The 18460-nt window shown below is 57.7% G+C and overlaps 1 protein-coding gene across 1 annotated transcript in view; it reads right to left on the reverse strand.

Moving 5' to 3' along the window:
- Positions 1–18454, reverse strand: part of LOC133357232 (phosphatidylinositol 3,4,5-trisphosphate 5-phosphatase 2-like) — a 69724-nt gene extending 51270 nt beyond the window's left edge. Inside the window, exon 1 of the mRNA XM_061575061.1 lies at positions 17361–18454. Coding sequence (XP_061431045.1) covers positions 17361–17557 — 197 coding nt within the window. The 5' untranslated portion in view covers positions 17558–18454. The remainder of the gene's footprint in view (positions 1–17360) is intronic.
- Between the last annotated feature and the right edge of the window lie 6 nt (positions 18455–18460).

Below are 18460 nucleotides of genomic sequence, written 5' to 3' on the forward strand. Positions count from 1 at the left end.
ACTATACACTACACTATATAATACACTATACTATACACTACACTATACACTATACTATACACTACATTATACACTACACCATATACTACACCATATACTACACTACTATACTACACTATACACTACACTATACACTACACTATACACTACACTACTATACACTACACTACTATACACTAAACACTAGTGCTGTACTAGTGACGAATTGTCCACGTTCTGTCTACGCGACAACCCTCACTAGTTGGCTGTGCCGGGTGGTGGCGCGTTTTAACGACACATTTATACACTTATGCGATCTAGCCACGTGTTCAACAGGCCACGTGTAGGAGCCTGCCACGTGTTCAACAGACCACGTGTTCAACAGGCCACGTGTTCAACAGGCCACGTGTTCAACAGGCCACGTGTTCAACAGGCCACGTGTTCAACAGGCCACGTGTTCAACAGGCCACGTGTTCAACAGGCCACGTGTAGCAGCCTGCCACGTGTTCAACAGACCACGTGGTGGAGCCTGCCACGTGTTCAACAGACCACGTGGTGGAGCCTGCCACGTGTTCAACAGACCACGTGGTGAAGCCTGCCACGTGTTCAACAGGCCACGTGGAGCAGCCTGCCACGTGTTCAACAGGCCACGTGGTGGAGCCTGCCACGTGTTCAACAGGCTACGTGGTGCAGCCTGCCACGTGTTCAACAGGCCACGTGGTGCAGCCTGCCTCCGGCTCGCGATGGGCCCAATGGAGACGAGCTTCCGGCGGTGAACTTGAGGAATGACAAACATTCCGACGATGTCACAAGGAGCCACGTGGTGGGGCGGGGGCAGGGGGCAGGTGGTGGTCTCAGGCCACTCACCCAGTGACTCACTCACGCAGACAAGCCACAGACTCATGCAGAGTCACGCAGAGACCCGTAGACTCACGCAGAGACCCATAGACTCACACAAAGACCCCGTAGACTCACACAGAGACCCATAGACTCACGCAGAGACCCATAGACTCACACAGAGACCCGTAGACTCACACAGACACCCATAGACTCACACAGAGACCCGTAGACTCATGCAGAGACCCATAGACTCACACAGTGGAGACCCATCGACTGACACAGAGACCCATAGACTCATACAGAGAACCGTAGACTCGCACAGAGACCCGTAGACTCACACAGACACCCATAAACTCACACAGACACCCATAGACTCGCACAGAGACCCGTAGACTCACGCAGAGACACATAGACGCATACAGAGACCCGTAGACTCACGCAGAGACCCGTAGACTCATACAGAGACCCGTAGACTCACGCAGAGACCCATAGACTCACACAGAGACCCGTAGAATCACACAGAGACCCAAAGTCTCACACAGAGACCCGTAGACTCATACAGAGACCCGTAGACTCACACAGAGACCCATAGTCTCACACAGAGACCCGTAGACTCATACAGAGACCCGTAGACTCACACAGAGACCCATAGACTCACACAGAGACCCGTAGACACATACAGAGACCCGTAGACTCACGCAGAGACCCATAGACTCACACAGAGACCCATAGACTCATACAGAGACCCATAGACTCACACAGAGACCCATAGACTCACACAGAGACCCATAGACTCACACAGAGACCCGTAGACTCACACAGAGAGCCGTAGACTCACACAGAGACCCGTAGACTCATACAGAGACCCGTAGACTCACAGAGACCCATAGACTCACACAGAGACCCGTAGACTCATACAGAGACCCGTAGACTCACGCAGAGACCCATAGACTCACACAGAGACCCATAGACTCATACAGAGACCCATAGACTCATACAGAGACCCATAGACTCACACAGAGACCCATAGACTCACAGAGACCCATAGACCCACACAGAGACCCATAGACTCACGCAGAGACCCATAGATTCACACAGAGACCCGTAGAATCACACAGAGACCCAAAGTCTCACACAGAGACCCGTAGACTCATACAGAGACCCGTAGACTCACACAGAGACCCATAGTCTCACACAGAGACCCGTAGACTCATACAGAGACCCGTAGACTCACACAGAGACCCATAGACTCACAAAGAGACCCGTAGACTCATACAGAGACCCGTAGACTCACGCAGAGACCCATAGACTCATACAGAGACCCATAGACTCACACAGAGACCCATAGACTCACAGAGACCCATAGACCCACACAGAGACCCATAGACTCACACAGAGACCCATAGACTCACACAGAGACCCGTAGAATCACACAGAGACCCAAAGTCTCACACAGAGACCCGTAGACTCATACAGAGACCCGTAGACTCACACAGAGACCCATAGTCTCACACAGAGACCCGTAGACTCATACAGAGACCCGTAGACTCACACAGAGACCCATAGACTCACAAAGAGACCCGTAGACTCATACAGAGACCCGTAGACTCACGCAGAGACCCATAGACTCACACAGAGACCCATAGACTCATACAGAGACCCATAGACTCACACAGAGACCCATAGACTCACACAGAGACCCATAGACTCACACAGAGACCCGTAGACTCACACAGAGAGCCGTAGACTCACACAGAGACCCGTAGACTCACACAGAGACCCATAGTCTCACACAGAGACCCGTAGACTCATACAGAGACCCGTAGACTCACACAGAGACCCATAGACTCACACAGAGACCCGTAGACTCATACAGAGACCCGTAGACTCACGCAGAGACCCATAGACTCACACAGAGACCCATAGACTCATACAGAGACCCATAGACTCATACAGAGACCCATAGACTCACACAGAGACCCATAGACTCACACAGAGACCCGTAGACTCACACAGAGACCCGTAGTCTCACACAGAGACCCGTAGACTCATACAGAGACCCATAGACTCATACAGAGACCCGTAGACTCACGCAGAGACCCATAGACTCACACAGAGACCCATAGACTCACACAGAGACCCGTAGACTCACACAGAGAGCCGTAGACTCACACAGAGACCTGTAGACTCGCACAGAGACCCATAGACTTACACAGAGACCCATAGACTCACACAGAGACCCGTAGACTCACACAGAGACCCATAGACTCACGCAGAGACCCATAGACTCACGCAGAGACCCATAGACTCACACAGAGACCCATAGACTCACACAGAGACCCGTAAACTCACACAGAGACACATAGACTCACACAGAGACCCATTGACACACGCAGAGACCCATAGACTCACGCAGAGACCCGTAGACTCACACAGAGACCCTTAGACTCACCCAGAGACCCATAGACTCACGCAGAGACCCATAGACTCACACAGAGACCCGTAGACTCACACAGAGACCCACAGACTCACGCAGAGACCCACAGACTCATACAGAGAGCCGTAAAGTCTTGGCAGAGGTGGGGATACCCACATTCCCCCCCACCACCACCACGTGCGCCCAACCAATCGACACGTTTAGACTGCTGGGCAGACAGCGCTGGTTGGGCTCAGGGAGACGCAGTGTCCACCTCTGGCGCGGGGGCCGGGTTGGAGGTCACGCGAGGGTTGGAGGTCACGCGAGGGTTGGAGGTCACGCGAGGGTTGGGGTCACGTGAGGGTCGGGGTCACGTGAGGGTTGGGGTCACGTGAGGGTCGGGGTCACGTGAGGGTCGTCGCCCGCTCGTGATCCACGCAGCAGCAGCAGCCGTGGGAGTCGTGCGTGTGTGCGTTGTTGTTGTTCTTGTTGTTGTTATAGCGGGGGGAGCGGCAGTGTAGCGGTTAGCGCGCCACGCCACGAACCCCAGTTCCATTCTAGATGTGAAGCTTTCGTGACTGCAAGGATTCATACTCTTAGGTTTTTTCGGTAAAGTCACGTAGGTAAAAATTTTAAATTAATAACAGTAAAATAACCACCCCAACAAACACCGGTGACAATTATCTCAAACGGTCCTTGGCCTCCTCCCCTAGGTCGACTCGGCCTCAAATGAGCGCCTGGCGCGGTGTGTAGTAAACACCACCACCACTGGGGAGACAAAGGCGGCCGGGCGTGGTGCTGGCCACCCACCCCCTCGTGCGCCGTGCCGGCCTTCGCTAAGAGCACTTGCCCCTCCCGTCTGCTCAAGGCTACACGGGGGATCTTTGCCTGGCGTCAGAGGAATAACAACAAACCGAGCACAACAAAAAGCAGTTCACTCGGAGTGAGTTGGCCAATCCTCGATGACGAATTCAAAGTGCAGCGAAGCTCCCGGTGGCTTCCAGATGTCGGAAGAAAGGAACGTTCCAGACGGACGCAGCAGAAGCATCGCAAGCAGAAGGCGCCGAGCGATGATGATGTGGGCGGCCGTCTTTGTGCCGACGGCGTCGCCACAAAAGCCACCGCCGCCACCACGAGGGTTGCCGGAGTTGGCGTGGCGATGGTTTCATCTTCCTCGCCGACGAGATCGTCATCATCGTCATCATCGTCGTCATCGTCGTCATCGTCGTCAGCAGCAGCAGCGGCGAGGTGCCGTGCGGTTCATTCCCAGGGCAGGGGGCGAATCTCCCCACCGAGGAAACCAGCGGTGACATCCTCCACACGGTGACATCCTCCACACGGTGACATCCTCCACACGGTGACATCCTCCACGTGGTGACGTCCTCCACACGGTGACATCCTCCACACGGTGACATCCTCCACACGGTGACATCCTCCACACAGTGACATCCTCCACGTGGTGACATCCTCCACACGGTGACATCCTCCACACGGTGACATCCTCCACACGGTGACATCCTCCACACGGTGACATCCTCCACGCGGTGACATCCTCCACGTGGTGACATCCTCCACACGGTGACGTCCTCCACGTGGTGACATCCTCCACACGGTGACATCCTCCACGTGGTGACATCCTCCACGTGGTGAGATCCTCCATGTGGTGACATCCTCCACACGGTGACATCCTCCACGTGGTGACATCCTCCACGTGGTGACATCCTCCACGTGGTGACATCCTCCACGTGGTGACATCCTCCACGTGGTGACATCCTCCACGTGGTGACATCCTCCACACGGTGACATCCTCCACGTGGTGACATCCTCCACATGGTGACATCCTCCACATGGTGACGTCCTCCACGTGGTGACATCCTCCACGTGGTGACATCCTCCACGTGGTGACATCCTCCACATGGTGACATCCTCCGCACGGTGACATCCTCCACATGGTGACATCCTCCACGTGGTGACATCCTCCACATGGTGACATCCTCCACATGGTGACATCCTCCACACGGTGACATCCTCCACATGGTGACATTCCTCCACACGGTGACATCCTCCACGTGGTGACATCCTCCACATGGTGACGTCCTCCACGTGGTGACATCCTCCACGTGGTGACATCCTCCACGTGGTGACATCCTCCACATGGTGACATCCTCCACACGGTGACATCCTCCACACGGTGACATCCTCCACGTGGTGACATCCTCCACACGGTGACATCCTCCACGTGGTGACATCCTCCACGTGGTGACATCCTCCACGTGGTGACATCCTCCACATGGTGACGTCCTCCACGTGGTGACATCCTCCACACGGTGACATTCTCCACGTGGTGACATCCTCCACACGGTGACGTCCTCCACGTGGTGACATCCTCCACACGGTGACATCCTCCACGTGGTGACATCCTCCACGTGGTGACATCCTCCACACGGTGACATCCTCCACACGGTGACATCCTCCACGTGGTGACATCCTCCACGTGGTGACATCCTCCACACGGTGACATCCTCCACACGGTGACATCCTCCACGTGGTGACATCCTCCACGTGGTGACATCCTCCACGCGGTGACATCCTCCACACGGTGACATCCTCCACACGGTGACGTCCTCCACACGGTGACGTCCTCCACACGGTGACATCCTCCACGTGGTGACATCCTCCACGTGGTGACATCCTCCACACGGTGACATCCTCCACACGGTGACATCCTCCACACGGTGACATCCTCCACACGGTGACATCCTCCACACGGTGACATCCTCCACACGGTGACATCCTCCACGTGGTGACATCCTCCACACGGTGACATCCTCCACGTGGTGACATCCTCCACACAGTGACATCCTCCACGTGGTGACATCCTCCACACGGTGACATCCTCCACATGGTGACATCCTCCACGTGGTGACATCCTCCACACGGTGACATCCTCCATGTGGTGACATCCTCCACGTGGTGACATCCTCCACATGGTGACATCCTCCACACGGTGACATCCTCCACGTGGTGACATCCTCCATATGGTGACATCCTCCACATGGTGACATCCTCCACATGGTGACATCCTCCACATGGTGACATCCTCCACGTGGTGACATCCTCCACACGGTGACATCCTCCACGTGGTGACATCCTCCACACGGTGACATCCTCCACGTGGTGACATCCTCCACATGGTGACATCCTCCACGTGGTGACATCCTCCACACGGTGACATCCTCCACGTGGTGACATCCTCCACACGGTGACATCCTCCACGCGGTGACATCCTCCACACGGTGAAATCCTCCACGTGGTGACATCCTCCACACGGTGACATCCTCCACGTGGTGACATCCTCCACATGGTGACATCCTCCACGTGGTGACATCCTCCACATGGTGACATCCTCCACAGCGGTGACATCCTCCACACGGTGACATCCTCCACACGGTGACATCTTTCACACGGTGACATCCTCCACACGGTGATATCCTCCACGTGGTGACATCCTCCACGTGGTGACATCCTCCACACGGTGACATCCTCCACACGGTGACATCCTCCACGCGGTGACATCCTCCACACGGTGACATCCTCCACACGGTGACATCCTCCACACGGTGACATCCTCCACACGGTGACATCCTCCACGCAGTGACATCCTCCGCGAGGTGACATCCTCCAAACGGTGACATCCTCCGCGTGGTGACATCCTCCACGCGGTGACATCCTCCACGCGGTGACATCCTCCACACGGTGACATCCTCCACACGGTGACATCCTCCACACGGTGACATCCTCCACACGGTGACATCCTCCGCGTGGTGACATCCTCCGCACGGTGACATCCTCCACTCGGTGACATCCTCCACGTGGTGACGTCCTCCACATGGTGACATCCTCCACATGGTGACATCCTCCACGTGGTGACATCCTCCACGTGGTGACATCCTCCACACGGTGACATCCTCCACATGGTGACATCCTCCACGTGGTGACATCCTCCACGCGGTGACATCCTCCACATGGTCACATCCTCCACATGGTGACATCCTCCGCGTGGTGACATCCTCCACATGGTGACATCCTCCACACGGTGACATCCTCCACACGGTGACATCCTCCACGTGGTGACATCCTCCACACGGTGACATCCTCCACACGGTGACATCCTCCACGCGGTGACATCCTCCACGTGGTGACATCCTCCACGTGGTGACATCCTCCACACGGTGACATCCTCCACACGGTGACGTCCTCCACACGGTGACATCCTCCACACGGTGACATCCTCCACGTGGTGACATCCTCCACGTGGTGACATCCTCCAGGTGGTGACATCCTCCACGTGGTGACATCCTCCACATGGTGACATCCTCCGCACGGTGACATCCTCCGCGTGGTGACATCCTCCACACGGCGACATCCTCCACGCGGTGACATCCTCCGCGTGGTGACATCCTCCGCACGGTGACATCCTCCACACGGTGACATCCTCCACACGGTGACATCCTCCGCGTGGTGACATCCTCCGCGTGGTGACATCCTCCGCGTGGTGACATCCTCCGCACGGTGACATCCTCCACACGGTGACATCCTCCGCGTGGTGACATCCTCCACACGGTGACATCCTCCGCACGGTGACATCCTCCGCACGGTGACATCCTCCACACGGTGACATCCTCCGCGTGGTGACATCCTCCACACGGTGACAACCTCCACACGATGACATCCTCCACACGGTGATATCCTCCACACGGTGACATCCTCCACACGGTGACATCCTCCACACGGTGACATCCTCCACACGGTGACATCCTCCACACGGTGACATCCTCCACACGGTGACATCCTCCGCTTGGTGACATCCTCCACTCGGTGACATCCTCCGCGTGGTGACATCCTCCACTCGGTGACATCCTCCACGTGGTGACATCCTCCACGTGGTGACATCCTCCACACGGTGACATCCTCCGCGTGGTGACATCCTCCACGCGGTGACATTCTCCACGAGGTGACATCCTCCACACGGTGACATCCTCCGCGTGGTGACATCCTCCGCACGGTGACATCCTCCACGAGGTGACATCCTCCACACGGTGACATCCTCCGCGTGGTGACATCCTCCGCACGGTGACATCCTCCGCATGGTGACATCCTCCGCGTGGTGACATCCTCCGCACGGTGACATCCTCCACGCGGTGACATCCTCCACGCGGTGACATCCTCCGCACGGTGACATCCTCCGCGTGGTGACATCTTCCGCGTGGTGACATCCTCCACACGGTGACATCCTCCACACGGTGACATCCTCCACACGGTGACATCCTCCGAGTGGTGACATCCTCCGCGTGGTGACATCCTCCACACGGTGACATCCTCCGCACGGTGACATCCTCCTCACGGTGACATCCTCCACACGGTGACATCCTCCGCACGGTGACATCCTCCGCGTGGTGACATCCTCCACATGGTGACATCCTCCGCGTGGTGACATCCTCCGCACGGTGACATCCTCCGCACGGTGACATCCTCCACGCGGTGACATCCTCCGCGCGGTGACATCCTACGCACGGTGACATCCTCCGCGTGGTGACATCCTCCGCGTGGTGACATCCTCCACGTGGTGACATCCTCCGCACGGTGACATCCTCCGCGTGGTGACATCCTCCACACGGTGACATCCTCCACGCGGTGACATCCTCCACACGGTGACATCCTCCGCGTGGTGACATCCTCCGCGTGGTGACATCCTCCGCATGGTGACATCCTCCGCGTGGTGACATCCTCCACACGGTGACATCCTCCACGCGGTGACATCCTCCACGCGGTGACATCCTCCACACGGTGACATCCTCCACACGGTGACATCCTCCACACGGTGACATCCTCCACACGGTGACATCCTCCATGCGGTGACATCCTCCGCGAGGTGACATCCTCCACACGGTGACATCCTCCGCGTGGTGACATCCTCCACACGGTGACATCCTCCACGCGGTGACATCCTCCACACGGTGACATCCTCCAAACGGTGACATCCTCCACACGGTGACATCCTCCGCGTGGTGACATCCTCCGCACGATGACATCCTCCACTCGGTGACATCCTCCACGTGGTGACGTCCTCCACATGGTGACATCCTCCACATGGTGACATCCTCCACGTTGTGACATCCTCCACGTGGTGACATCCTCCACACGGTGACATCCTCCACATGGTGACATCCTCCACGTGGTGACATCCTCCACGCGGTGACATCCTCCACATGGTGACATCCTCCACATGGTGACATCCTCCGCGTGGTGACATCCTCCACATGGTGACATCCTCCACATGGTGACATCCTCCACACGGTGACATCCTCCACGTGGTGACATCCTCCACACGGTGACATCCTCCACACGGTGACATCCTCCACACGGTGACATCCTCCATGTGGTGACATCCTCCACGTGGTGACATCCTCCACACGGTGACATCCTCCACACGGTGACGTCCTCCACACGGTGACATCCTCCACACGGTGACATCCTCCACGTGGTGACATCCTCCACGTGGTGACATCCTCCACGTGGTGACATCCTCCACGTGGTGACATCCTCCACATGGTGACATCCTCCACGTGGTGACATCCTCCACATGGTGACATCCTCCGCACGGTGACATCCTCCGCGTGGTGACATCCTCCGCGTGGTGACATCCTCCGCACGGTGACATCCTCCACACGGTGACATCCTCCGCGTGGTGACATCCTCCACACGGTGACATCCTCCGCACGGTGACATCCTCCGCACGGTGACATCCTCCGCGTGGTGACATCCTCCACACGGTGACATCCTCCACACGGTGACATCCTCCACACGGTGATATCCTCCACACGGTGACATCCTCCACACGGTGACATCCTCCACACGGTGACATCCTCCACACGGTGACATCCTCCACGCAGTGACATCCTCCACACGGTGACATCCTCCGCTTGGTGACATCCTCCACTCGGTGACATCCTCCGCGTGGTGACATCCTCCACTCGGTGACATCCTCCACGTGGTGACATCCTCCACGTGGTGACATCCTCCGCGTGGTGACATCCTCCACGCGGTGACATCCTCCACGAGGTGACATCCTCCACACGGTGACATCCTCCGCGTGGTGACATCCTCCGCACGGTGACATCCTCCACGAGGTGACATCCTCCACACGGTGACATCCTCCGCGTGGTGACATCCTCCGCACGGTGACATCCTCCGCATGGTGACATCCTCCGCGTGGTGACATCCTCCGCACGGTGACATCCTCCACACGGTGACATCCTCCACGCGGTGACATCCTCCACGCGGTGACATCCTCCACGCGGTGACATCCTCCACACGGTGACATCCTCCACACGGTGACATCCTCCACACGGTGACATCCTCCGAGTGGTGACATCCTCCGCGTGGTGACATCCTCCACACGGTGACATCCTCCGCACGGTGACATCCTCCCCACGGTGACATCCTCCTCACGGTGACATCCTCCACACGGTGACATCCTCCGCACGGTGACATCCTCCGCGTGGTGACATCCTCCACACGGTGACATCCTCCGCGTGGTGACATCCTCCGCACGGTGACATCCTCCGCGCGGTGACATCCTCCGCGTGGTGACATCCTCCGCGCGGTGACATCCTCCGCGTGGTGACATCCTCCGCGCGGTGACATCCTCCGCGTGGTGACATCCTCCGCGTGGTGACATCCTCCACGTGGTGACATCCTCTGCACGGTGACATCCTCCGCGTGGTGACATCCTCCACACGGTGACATCCTCCACGCGGTGACATCCTCCACACGGTGACATCCTCCGCGTGGTGACATCCTCCGCGTGGTGACATCCTCCGCGTGGTGACATCCTCCGCGTGGTGACATCCTCCGCACGGTGATATCTTCCGCGTGGTGACATCCTCCGCGTGGTGACATCCTCCGCGTGGTGACATCCTCCGCGCGATGACATCCTCCGCGTGGTGACATCCTCCGCGCGGTGACATCCTCCATGCGGTGACATCCTCCGCGTGGTGACATCCTCCACACGGTGACATCCTCCACACGGTGACATCCTCCGCGTGGTGACATCCTCCACACGGTGACATCCTCCGCACGGTGACATCCTCCGCACGGTGACATCCTCCACACGGTGACATCCTCCACACGGTGACATCCTCCGCGTGGTGACATCCTCCACACGGTGACATCCTCCACGCGGTGACATTCTCCGCGCGGTGACATCCTCCGCACGGTGACATCCTCCACACGGTGACATCCTCCACACGGTGACATCCTCCGCGTGGTGACATCCTCCACGTGGTGACATCCGCCGCACGGTGACATCCTCCACACGGTGACATCCTCCGCGTGGTGACATCCTCCACACGGTGACATCCTCCGCACGGTGACATCCTCCGCACGGTGACATCCTCCACACGGTGACATCCTCCGCGTGGTGACATCCTCAACACGGTGACATCCTCCACACGGTGACATCCTCCACACGGTGACATCCTCCGCTTGGTGACATCCTCCACTCGGTGACATCCTCCGCGTGGTTACATCCTCCACTCGGTGACATCCTCCACGTGGTGACATCCTCCACGTGGTGACATCCTCCACACGGTGACATCCTCCGCGTGGTGACATCCTCCACGCGGTGACATCCTCCACGAGGTGACATCCTCCACACGGTGACATCCTCCGCGTGGTGACATCCTCCGCACGGTGACATCCTCCACATGGTGACATCCTCCGCGTGGTGACATCCTCCGCACGGTGACATCCTCCACATGGTGACATCCTCCACGCGGTGACATCCTCCGCGCGGTGACATCCTCCGCACGGTGACATCCTCCGCGTGGTGACATCCTCAGCGTGGTGACATCCTCCACACGGTGACATCCTCCACACGGTGACATCCTCCACACGGTGACATCCTCCGCACGGTGACATCCTCCGCGTGGTGACATCCTCCACACGGTGACATCCTCCGCGTGGTGACATCCTCCGCGTGGTGACATCCTCCGCACGGTGACATCCTCCACATGGTGACATCCTCCACACAGTGACATCCTCTGCGTGGTGACATCCTCCGCGTGGTGACATCCTCCGCACGGTGACATCCTCCCCACGGTGACATCCTCCCCACGGTGACATCCTCCTCACGGTGACATCCTCCACACGGTGACATCCTCCGCACGGTGACATCCTCCGCGTGGTGACATCCTCCACACGGTGACATCCTCCGCGTGGTGACATCCTCCGCATGGTGATATCCTCCACGCGGTGACATCCTCCACGCGGTGACATCCTCCACGCGGTGACATCCTCCACACGGTGACATCCTCCACACGGTGACATCCTCCACGCGGTGACATCCTCCACACGGTGACATCCTCCACACGGTGACATCCTCCACGCGGTGACATCCTCCGCGCGGTGACATCCTCCACACGGTGACATCCTCCACACGGTGACATCCTCCACACGGTGACATCCTCCACACGGTGACATCCTCCACGCGGTGACATCCTCCGCACGGTGACATCCTCCGCGAGGTGCCCGTGGTCGCGGGATGCCGATGGGCTGAGTCAGCCACCCACCCCCCACCCACTCCCCTACCCACCCGGCCAGCCGGGATATGACCTCGCGACCTCTCGCTGGGCCACGTGGCCAAAATAATAATTTGTAAACAATAACAAGTGTCCAGTTTCTCTCCTACAGCGTGGGGGGGGGGCGATGTTGCTGCTGCTGCTGTGGTCCGGCCTAGGGGGGGGCTCCCCCAGTGGCAGCTGTCCCTGCGTGGCGCAAGGCTCGCCATCACGCAGGAGGGAGATGCTGCTGATGCTGATGCTGCTGCTAATGCTGCTGCTGATGCTGCTGCTGATGCTGCTGATGCTGCTGATGCTGCTGCTGATGCTGCTGCAGCTGCTGCTGCTGCTGCCCAAAGTGCAACCAGGAGCCTCGCCAACGGTGGCACCATCAACACCGACCCACAGGCCGCCCGCTGGGTGAGGTCTCCCCACCGCCCCACCCCCCACCCCCCCACTCCACCCCCCCACTCCACTCCACCCACAATCAGCTGATCCTCCTCCTCACAGCCAGGAGGAGCCGCTTCTGATTTCTCTCCGAGCCCCCCCCACCCCCCACCCCCCACCCACTGTCGCTCAATAGAAACGCGGGGGAGCGGGGGGGGGGGCTCCGTTGACACGTGCGGCGGGCCGCGGGTTTATGGGCAAGTCAACGCCGCGGGGAGAGTCAAGGCCGGTTCGGGTGTCGCTCGCCGGATTCGCTCCGGTCACTCGCTCACCGGATTCTCTACGGCAACTCACTCGCTCACCGGAATCTCTCCGGCAACTCGCTCACCGGATTCGCTCCGGCCACTCGCTCACCGGATTCGCTACAGCTCCTGGTCACTCTGCCATCACTATGACCACGGCTACTTGCCACCAGCGTGCGGAGAGACAGGAGGAGGATTTCTCCACGACTCTGTGGCTCGCAGCCTGATGACGCTGCCGCCGGCTGTCATCGTCGTCGTCGTCGTGATTACCGGTGAAACGCTGCAGCGGGTTTCACTCTGCGACGCACAGCGGCAAGGCGAGAGCTGAACTAGCTACAAATTGGCCACGCTTTGGTCACGTGACAAACCCCGTTCTCATTGGCCGTGTTGGGAGGTGGCGGGTTGAACGAGACATTTATATTCATGCGATCTAACACAAGAAAAGAAAAAACACCCTCAATTTATAACATTTATAGCAGCGAAATGACGTTGATTCTAAATCTGGAAGGAAAAACCGGAGAAAAATCCACGCAACCGCGGGGAGAGACGCACAAACTCCAGATATACAGCAGCAGGTGTCAAGGTTGGGATCGAACCCACGACCTCCTGCACACCAGGCGAGGTAGTCAACATCTCCTAGCCACCGTGATGATGATGAGAGAGACACGCAGACTCCAAATATACAGCAGCAGGCGTCAGGGTTAGGATCGAACCCACGACCTCCTGCACACCAGGCGAGGTAGTCAACATCTCCTAGCCACCGTGATGATGATGATGAGAGAGAGAGAGACACGCAAACTCCAAATTATACAGCAGCAGGCGTCAGGGTTAGGATCGAACCCACGACCTCCTGCACACCAGGCGAGGTAGTCAACATCTCCTAGCCACCGTGATGATGATGAGAGAGAGACACGCAAACTACAAATTATACAGCAGCAGACATCGTCAGGGTCGGGATGGAACCCACGACCTCCAGCACACCAGGCGAGGTAGTCAACATCTCCTAGCCAGCATGGTCCCTACTGGACATCTGTAGAAGAGAAGATCGTAGGTCATCGGATTCCCCCCAGACGAAGATTGTGATTCGGTGGCTCAGGGCAGGAGTCGAGCACCACCTGACCTGCTGCTGCTGCCACGACTTGAGAATTCCACACAAATCCAGCGAGTCACGTGGGGCCCACGTCGTCACGTGCTGACGAGCAATGCCAGGTGGGGAACACGATCTGAGCGTGACCCTCTGGGTCTACACCAGCTGCCCTGGGGACCTGGGGACCTGGGGACCCCCTCCACCCATCCCCTCCACCCATCCCCTCTCTCCCCAGTACTCTCACACACGCGGTTAGCGTGCAGTGCTATGAACCCGGTAACCCGAGTTCGATTCCCACTCCCGGCAAAAATCAGTGACGATTATTAGAACTGGTCCTGGGCCTCCTCCCCTAGGTCGACTCGGCCTCAAATGAGTACCTGGTGCGGTGCATAGTAGACATCGCCACAGGGGAGATAAAGGCGGCCGGGCGTGGTGCTGGCCACCCACCCCCTCGTGTACCGTCCCGACCTACATAGGTGCTACTCGCTAACAGCACTTGCCCCAACAGTCTGTTAAGGCTACACGGGGGATCTTTGTCTTTGCTCCCACTCTCTCACGTGTGTGTGAGCTGACTCCTTTGACTCAGCGGAGATTTCCCAGAGTGCACCGCTCAATTACGCGATGTGCAACGTTCCCCAACGTTGTGCAACGTTGGGGAACGCTGATCCCTGGGCGTCATTAGCAAGAGGATGCCCTTCGTGGTGTGTATATGTGTGTGTAGCTACAGCTGTGTGTGTGTGTGTAGCTGTGTGTGTGTAGCTGTGTGTGTGTAGCTGTGTGTGTGTGTAGCTGTGTGTGTGTGTGTGTAGCTGTGTGTGTGTGTGTAGCTGTGTGTGTGTGTGTAGCTGTGTGTGTGTAGCTGTGTGTGTGTGTGTAGCTACAGCTGTGTGTGTGTGTGTGTAGCTACAACTGTGTCACACGCGACCACGGGGAGAGAGACACACCGCAGACTCCAAATATACAGCAGCAGGCAGTAGGGGTTGGGATCTAACCCACGACCTCCTGTACACCAGGCGAGGTAGTTAACATCTCCTAGCCACTGTGATGATGATTATGAAAGAGAGAGATGCAACCTCAAATATACAGCAGCAGCAGGCGTCAGGGTCGGGATGGAACCCACGACCTCCTGCACACCAGGTAAGGTAGTAAACATCTCCTAGCCACCGTGATGATGATACTGAAAGAGAGAGGAACGCAAACTCCGAATACACAGCAGCAGGCGTCAGGGTCGGGCACGAACCCACGACCGCCCGTGCACCAGGCGAGGTAGTTAACATCTCCTAGCCACCGTGATGATACTGAAAGAGAGAGGAACGCAAACTCCGAATACACAGCAGCAGGCGTCAGGGTCGGGCACGAACCCACGACCTCCCCGTACTCCAGGCGAGGTAGTCAACATCTCCTAGCCACCATGATGAAGATGATGAGAGAGAGACACGCAAACTCCAAATATACAGCAGGCGTCACAGGGTCGGGCACGAACCCACGACCTCCTGTACACCAGGCGAGGTAGTTAACATCTCCTAGCCACCGTGATGATGAGAGAGACACGCAAACTCCTAATATACAGCAGCAGGCGTCAGGGTCATGCTCGAACCCACGACCGCCCGTACTCCAGGCGAGATCATGAACATGTCCCAGCCACCGCGGCGATATGTCAACTGATGAGACCCCAGGATGTGAAACCGGCGCGAGGTGAGCTGGCTTCAGCGGAAGCTGCCGGGCAGCATGTGGAGTTGGAGGGCGAGTAGGCGGATGATGGACGACTCGCCAGGGACGCTGCACGGGCACCGGCGGGTCTCACGATCAGCGCTCACGAAGCGCTCAGGGGCTCCCGCAAACCAGTGGGCCAAGGAGCTTGCCTCCCGCGAGGCACCCAGACAAATAACACTGGTCAACAACAACTAAAAATTCTGGCCTGGACTTTTGCAGCTGTTTTAGACTAATTTCAGGGTATAGTAATATGTTTTTACCCTTTCAACTGGTACACAAACTGACACCTTTATACAAGGCATCGTGTTTGCAATAACCACAACACAAGCAGTCAAAATGCAAACAAAAAGAAACAACTCTGATAATGATAATGATATGCACTGTCCTTGAAGTTGATTGGTCCACACCCGAGACAGCTTTTCTTAGAGCCTAGTGTCCATTGGTGTTGGACCAGATGACGCCAAAAGGCGTACAACTCAAAAAGAGCGCACTATCGGAGTAAGCCCAGAAACCGCAAAAGTAATCCCAGTTAAACTCTAAAAGTAATTACAGAAATCCCAAAAGTAATCCCAGAGAAACCCTGAAAGTAATCCCAGAGAAACCCTAAAAGTAACCCCAATAAACCCAAAAATATTTCCAGAGAAACCCCAAACTAATCCCCGGGAGACCCCAAGAGCCCCCGAGGAACCACAAAGATGACCCCCCGTCCCGTCCACTGTGCCCCCCCCCCCGTGCCCCCCCCCGTGCCCCCCCCCCGTGCCCCCCCCCCACCGTGCCCCCCCCGTCCTCCCCCCCGTGCCCACCCCGTGCCCCCCCCCCGTGTCCCCCCCCCCATGCCCCCCCCGTGCCCCCCCCCGTGCCCCCACCCCGTGCCCCCCCCCGTGCCCCCCCCGCACCCCCCCGCCACTCACAACAGGCAGAGGGCGAAGGCTCCCCGTGCCCCCCCCCCCCCACCGTGCCCCCCCCCCCACCGTGCCCCCCCCGTGCCCCCCCCCCCGCACCCCCCTGCCACTCACAGCAGGCAGAGGGCGAAGGCTCCGGGCACCGACTCGCTGTCCCGCAGCAGGAAGGAGCCGTCGCGAGCGGCGCGTCCCAGCAGCTCCTCGGCGCGCACGCGGCTCAGGTCGCGGTGATACCACGCGGACAGCACGCTGACCCCGCCGCTGACCCCGCCGCTGACCCCGCTGCACCACGGCGTCGTCGTCATCGTCATGGCTCCTCCTCCTACACCTCGTCTAGCTCCTCCTCCTGTTCAGTGTCCCTTCCTTAGGGTGTCCCGTGTCCAAGCGTGTGAGTGAGTCTAAGCAGAGCCGGCCCTAGAACTTTGGGGGCCCTGAGCAAAATTTGTTTGGAGGCCCCTTTGATGTTTGATTTTTTTCACCCACAAGCTCGCAGTGACTCTAGGGGGCCCTCTGCTGGCCACGGGGCCCTTTGCAATTGCAAGGGTCGCTTAGTGGCTGGGCCGGATCTGAGTCTAAAAGTGTGGGTGAGTATAAGTGTGTCTCAGTGTCTCCGTCTGTGTCTCTGTCTGTATCCCTGTGTGTCCGTCTGTGTCTCTGTGTGTGTCTCTGTGTGTGTCTCTGTGTCTCTGTCTGTGTCTCTGTGTGTGCGTCTGTGTCTGTCTGTGTCTCTGTGTGTGCGACTGTGTCTCTGTGTGTCTCTGTGTGTCCGTCTGTGTGTTTATATGGACGGATGTCTCTGTATGTGTGTCTATTGTGTGTATCTGTCTATCTGTGTGTGTGTCTGTGTGTGTCTATCTGTGTGTGTCTATCTGTGTATGTGTCTATCTGTGTGTATGTGTCTATCTGTGTGTATGTGGTGTGTGGTGTGTGTGTGGTGTGTGTGTGGTGTGTGTGTGTCTATCTGTGTGTGTGTATATCTGTGTCTGTGTGTGTATGTGTCTGTGTGTGTCTATCTGTGTGTCTATCTGTGTGTCTATCTGTGTGTGTGTCTGTGTGTCTGTGTCTGTCTGTGTCTATATGTGTGTCTATCTGTGTGTGTGTCTATCTGTGTGTGTCTATCTGTGTGTGTGTCTATCTGTGTGGCTGTGTGTATCTGTGTGTGTCTGTGTGTCTGTGTCTATCTGTGTGTCTGTCTGTGTCTATGTGTGTGCGTG

This window comes from Lethenteron reissneri, chromosome 57 (assembly GCF_015708825.2).
Source record: "Lethenteron reissneri isolate LAM-NWPU_2019-01 chromosome 57, ASM1570882v1, whole genome shotgun sequence".
Classification (NCBI taxonomy): Eukaryota; Metazoa; Chordata; class Hyperoartia; order Petromyzontiformes; family Petromyzontidae; genus Lethenteron; species Lethenteron reissneri.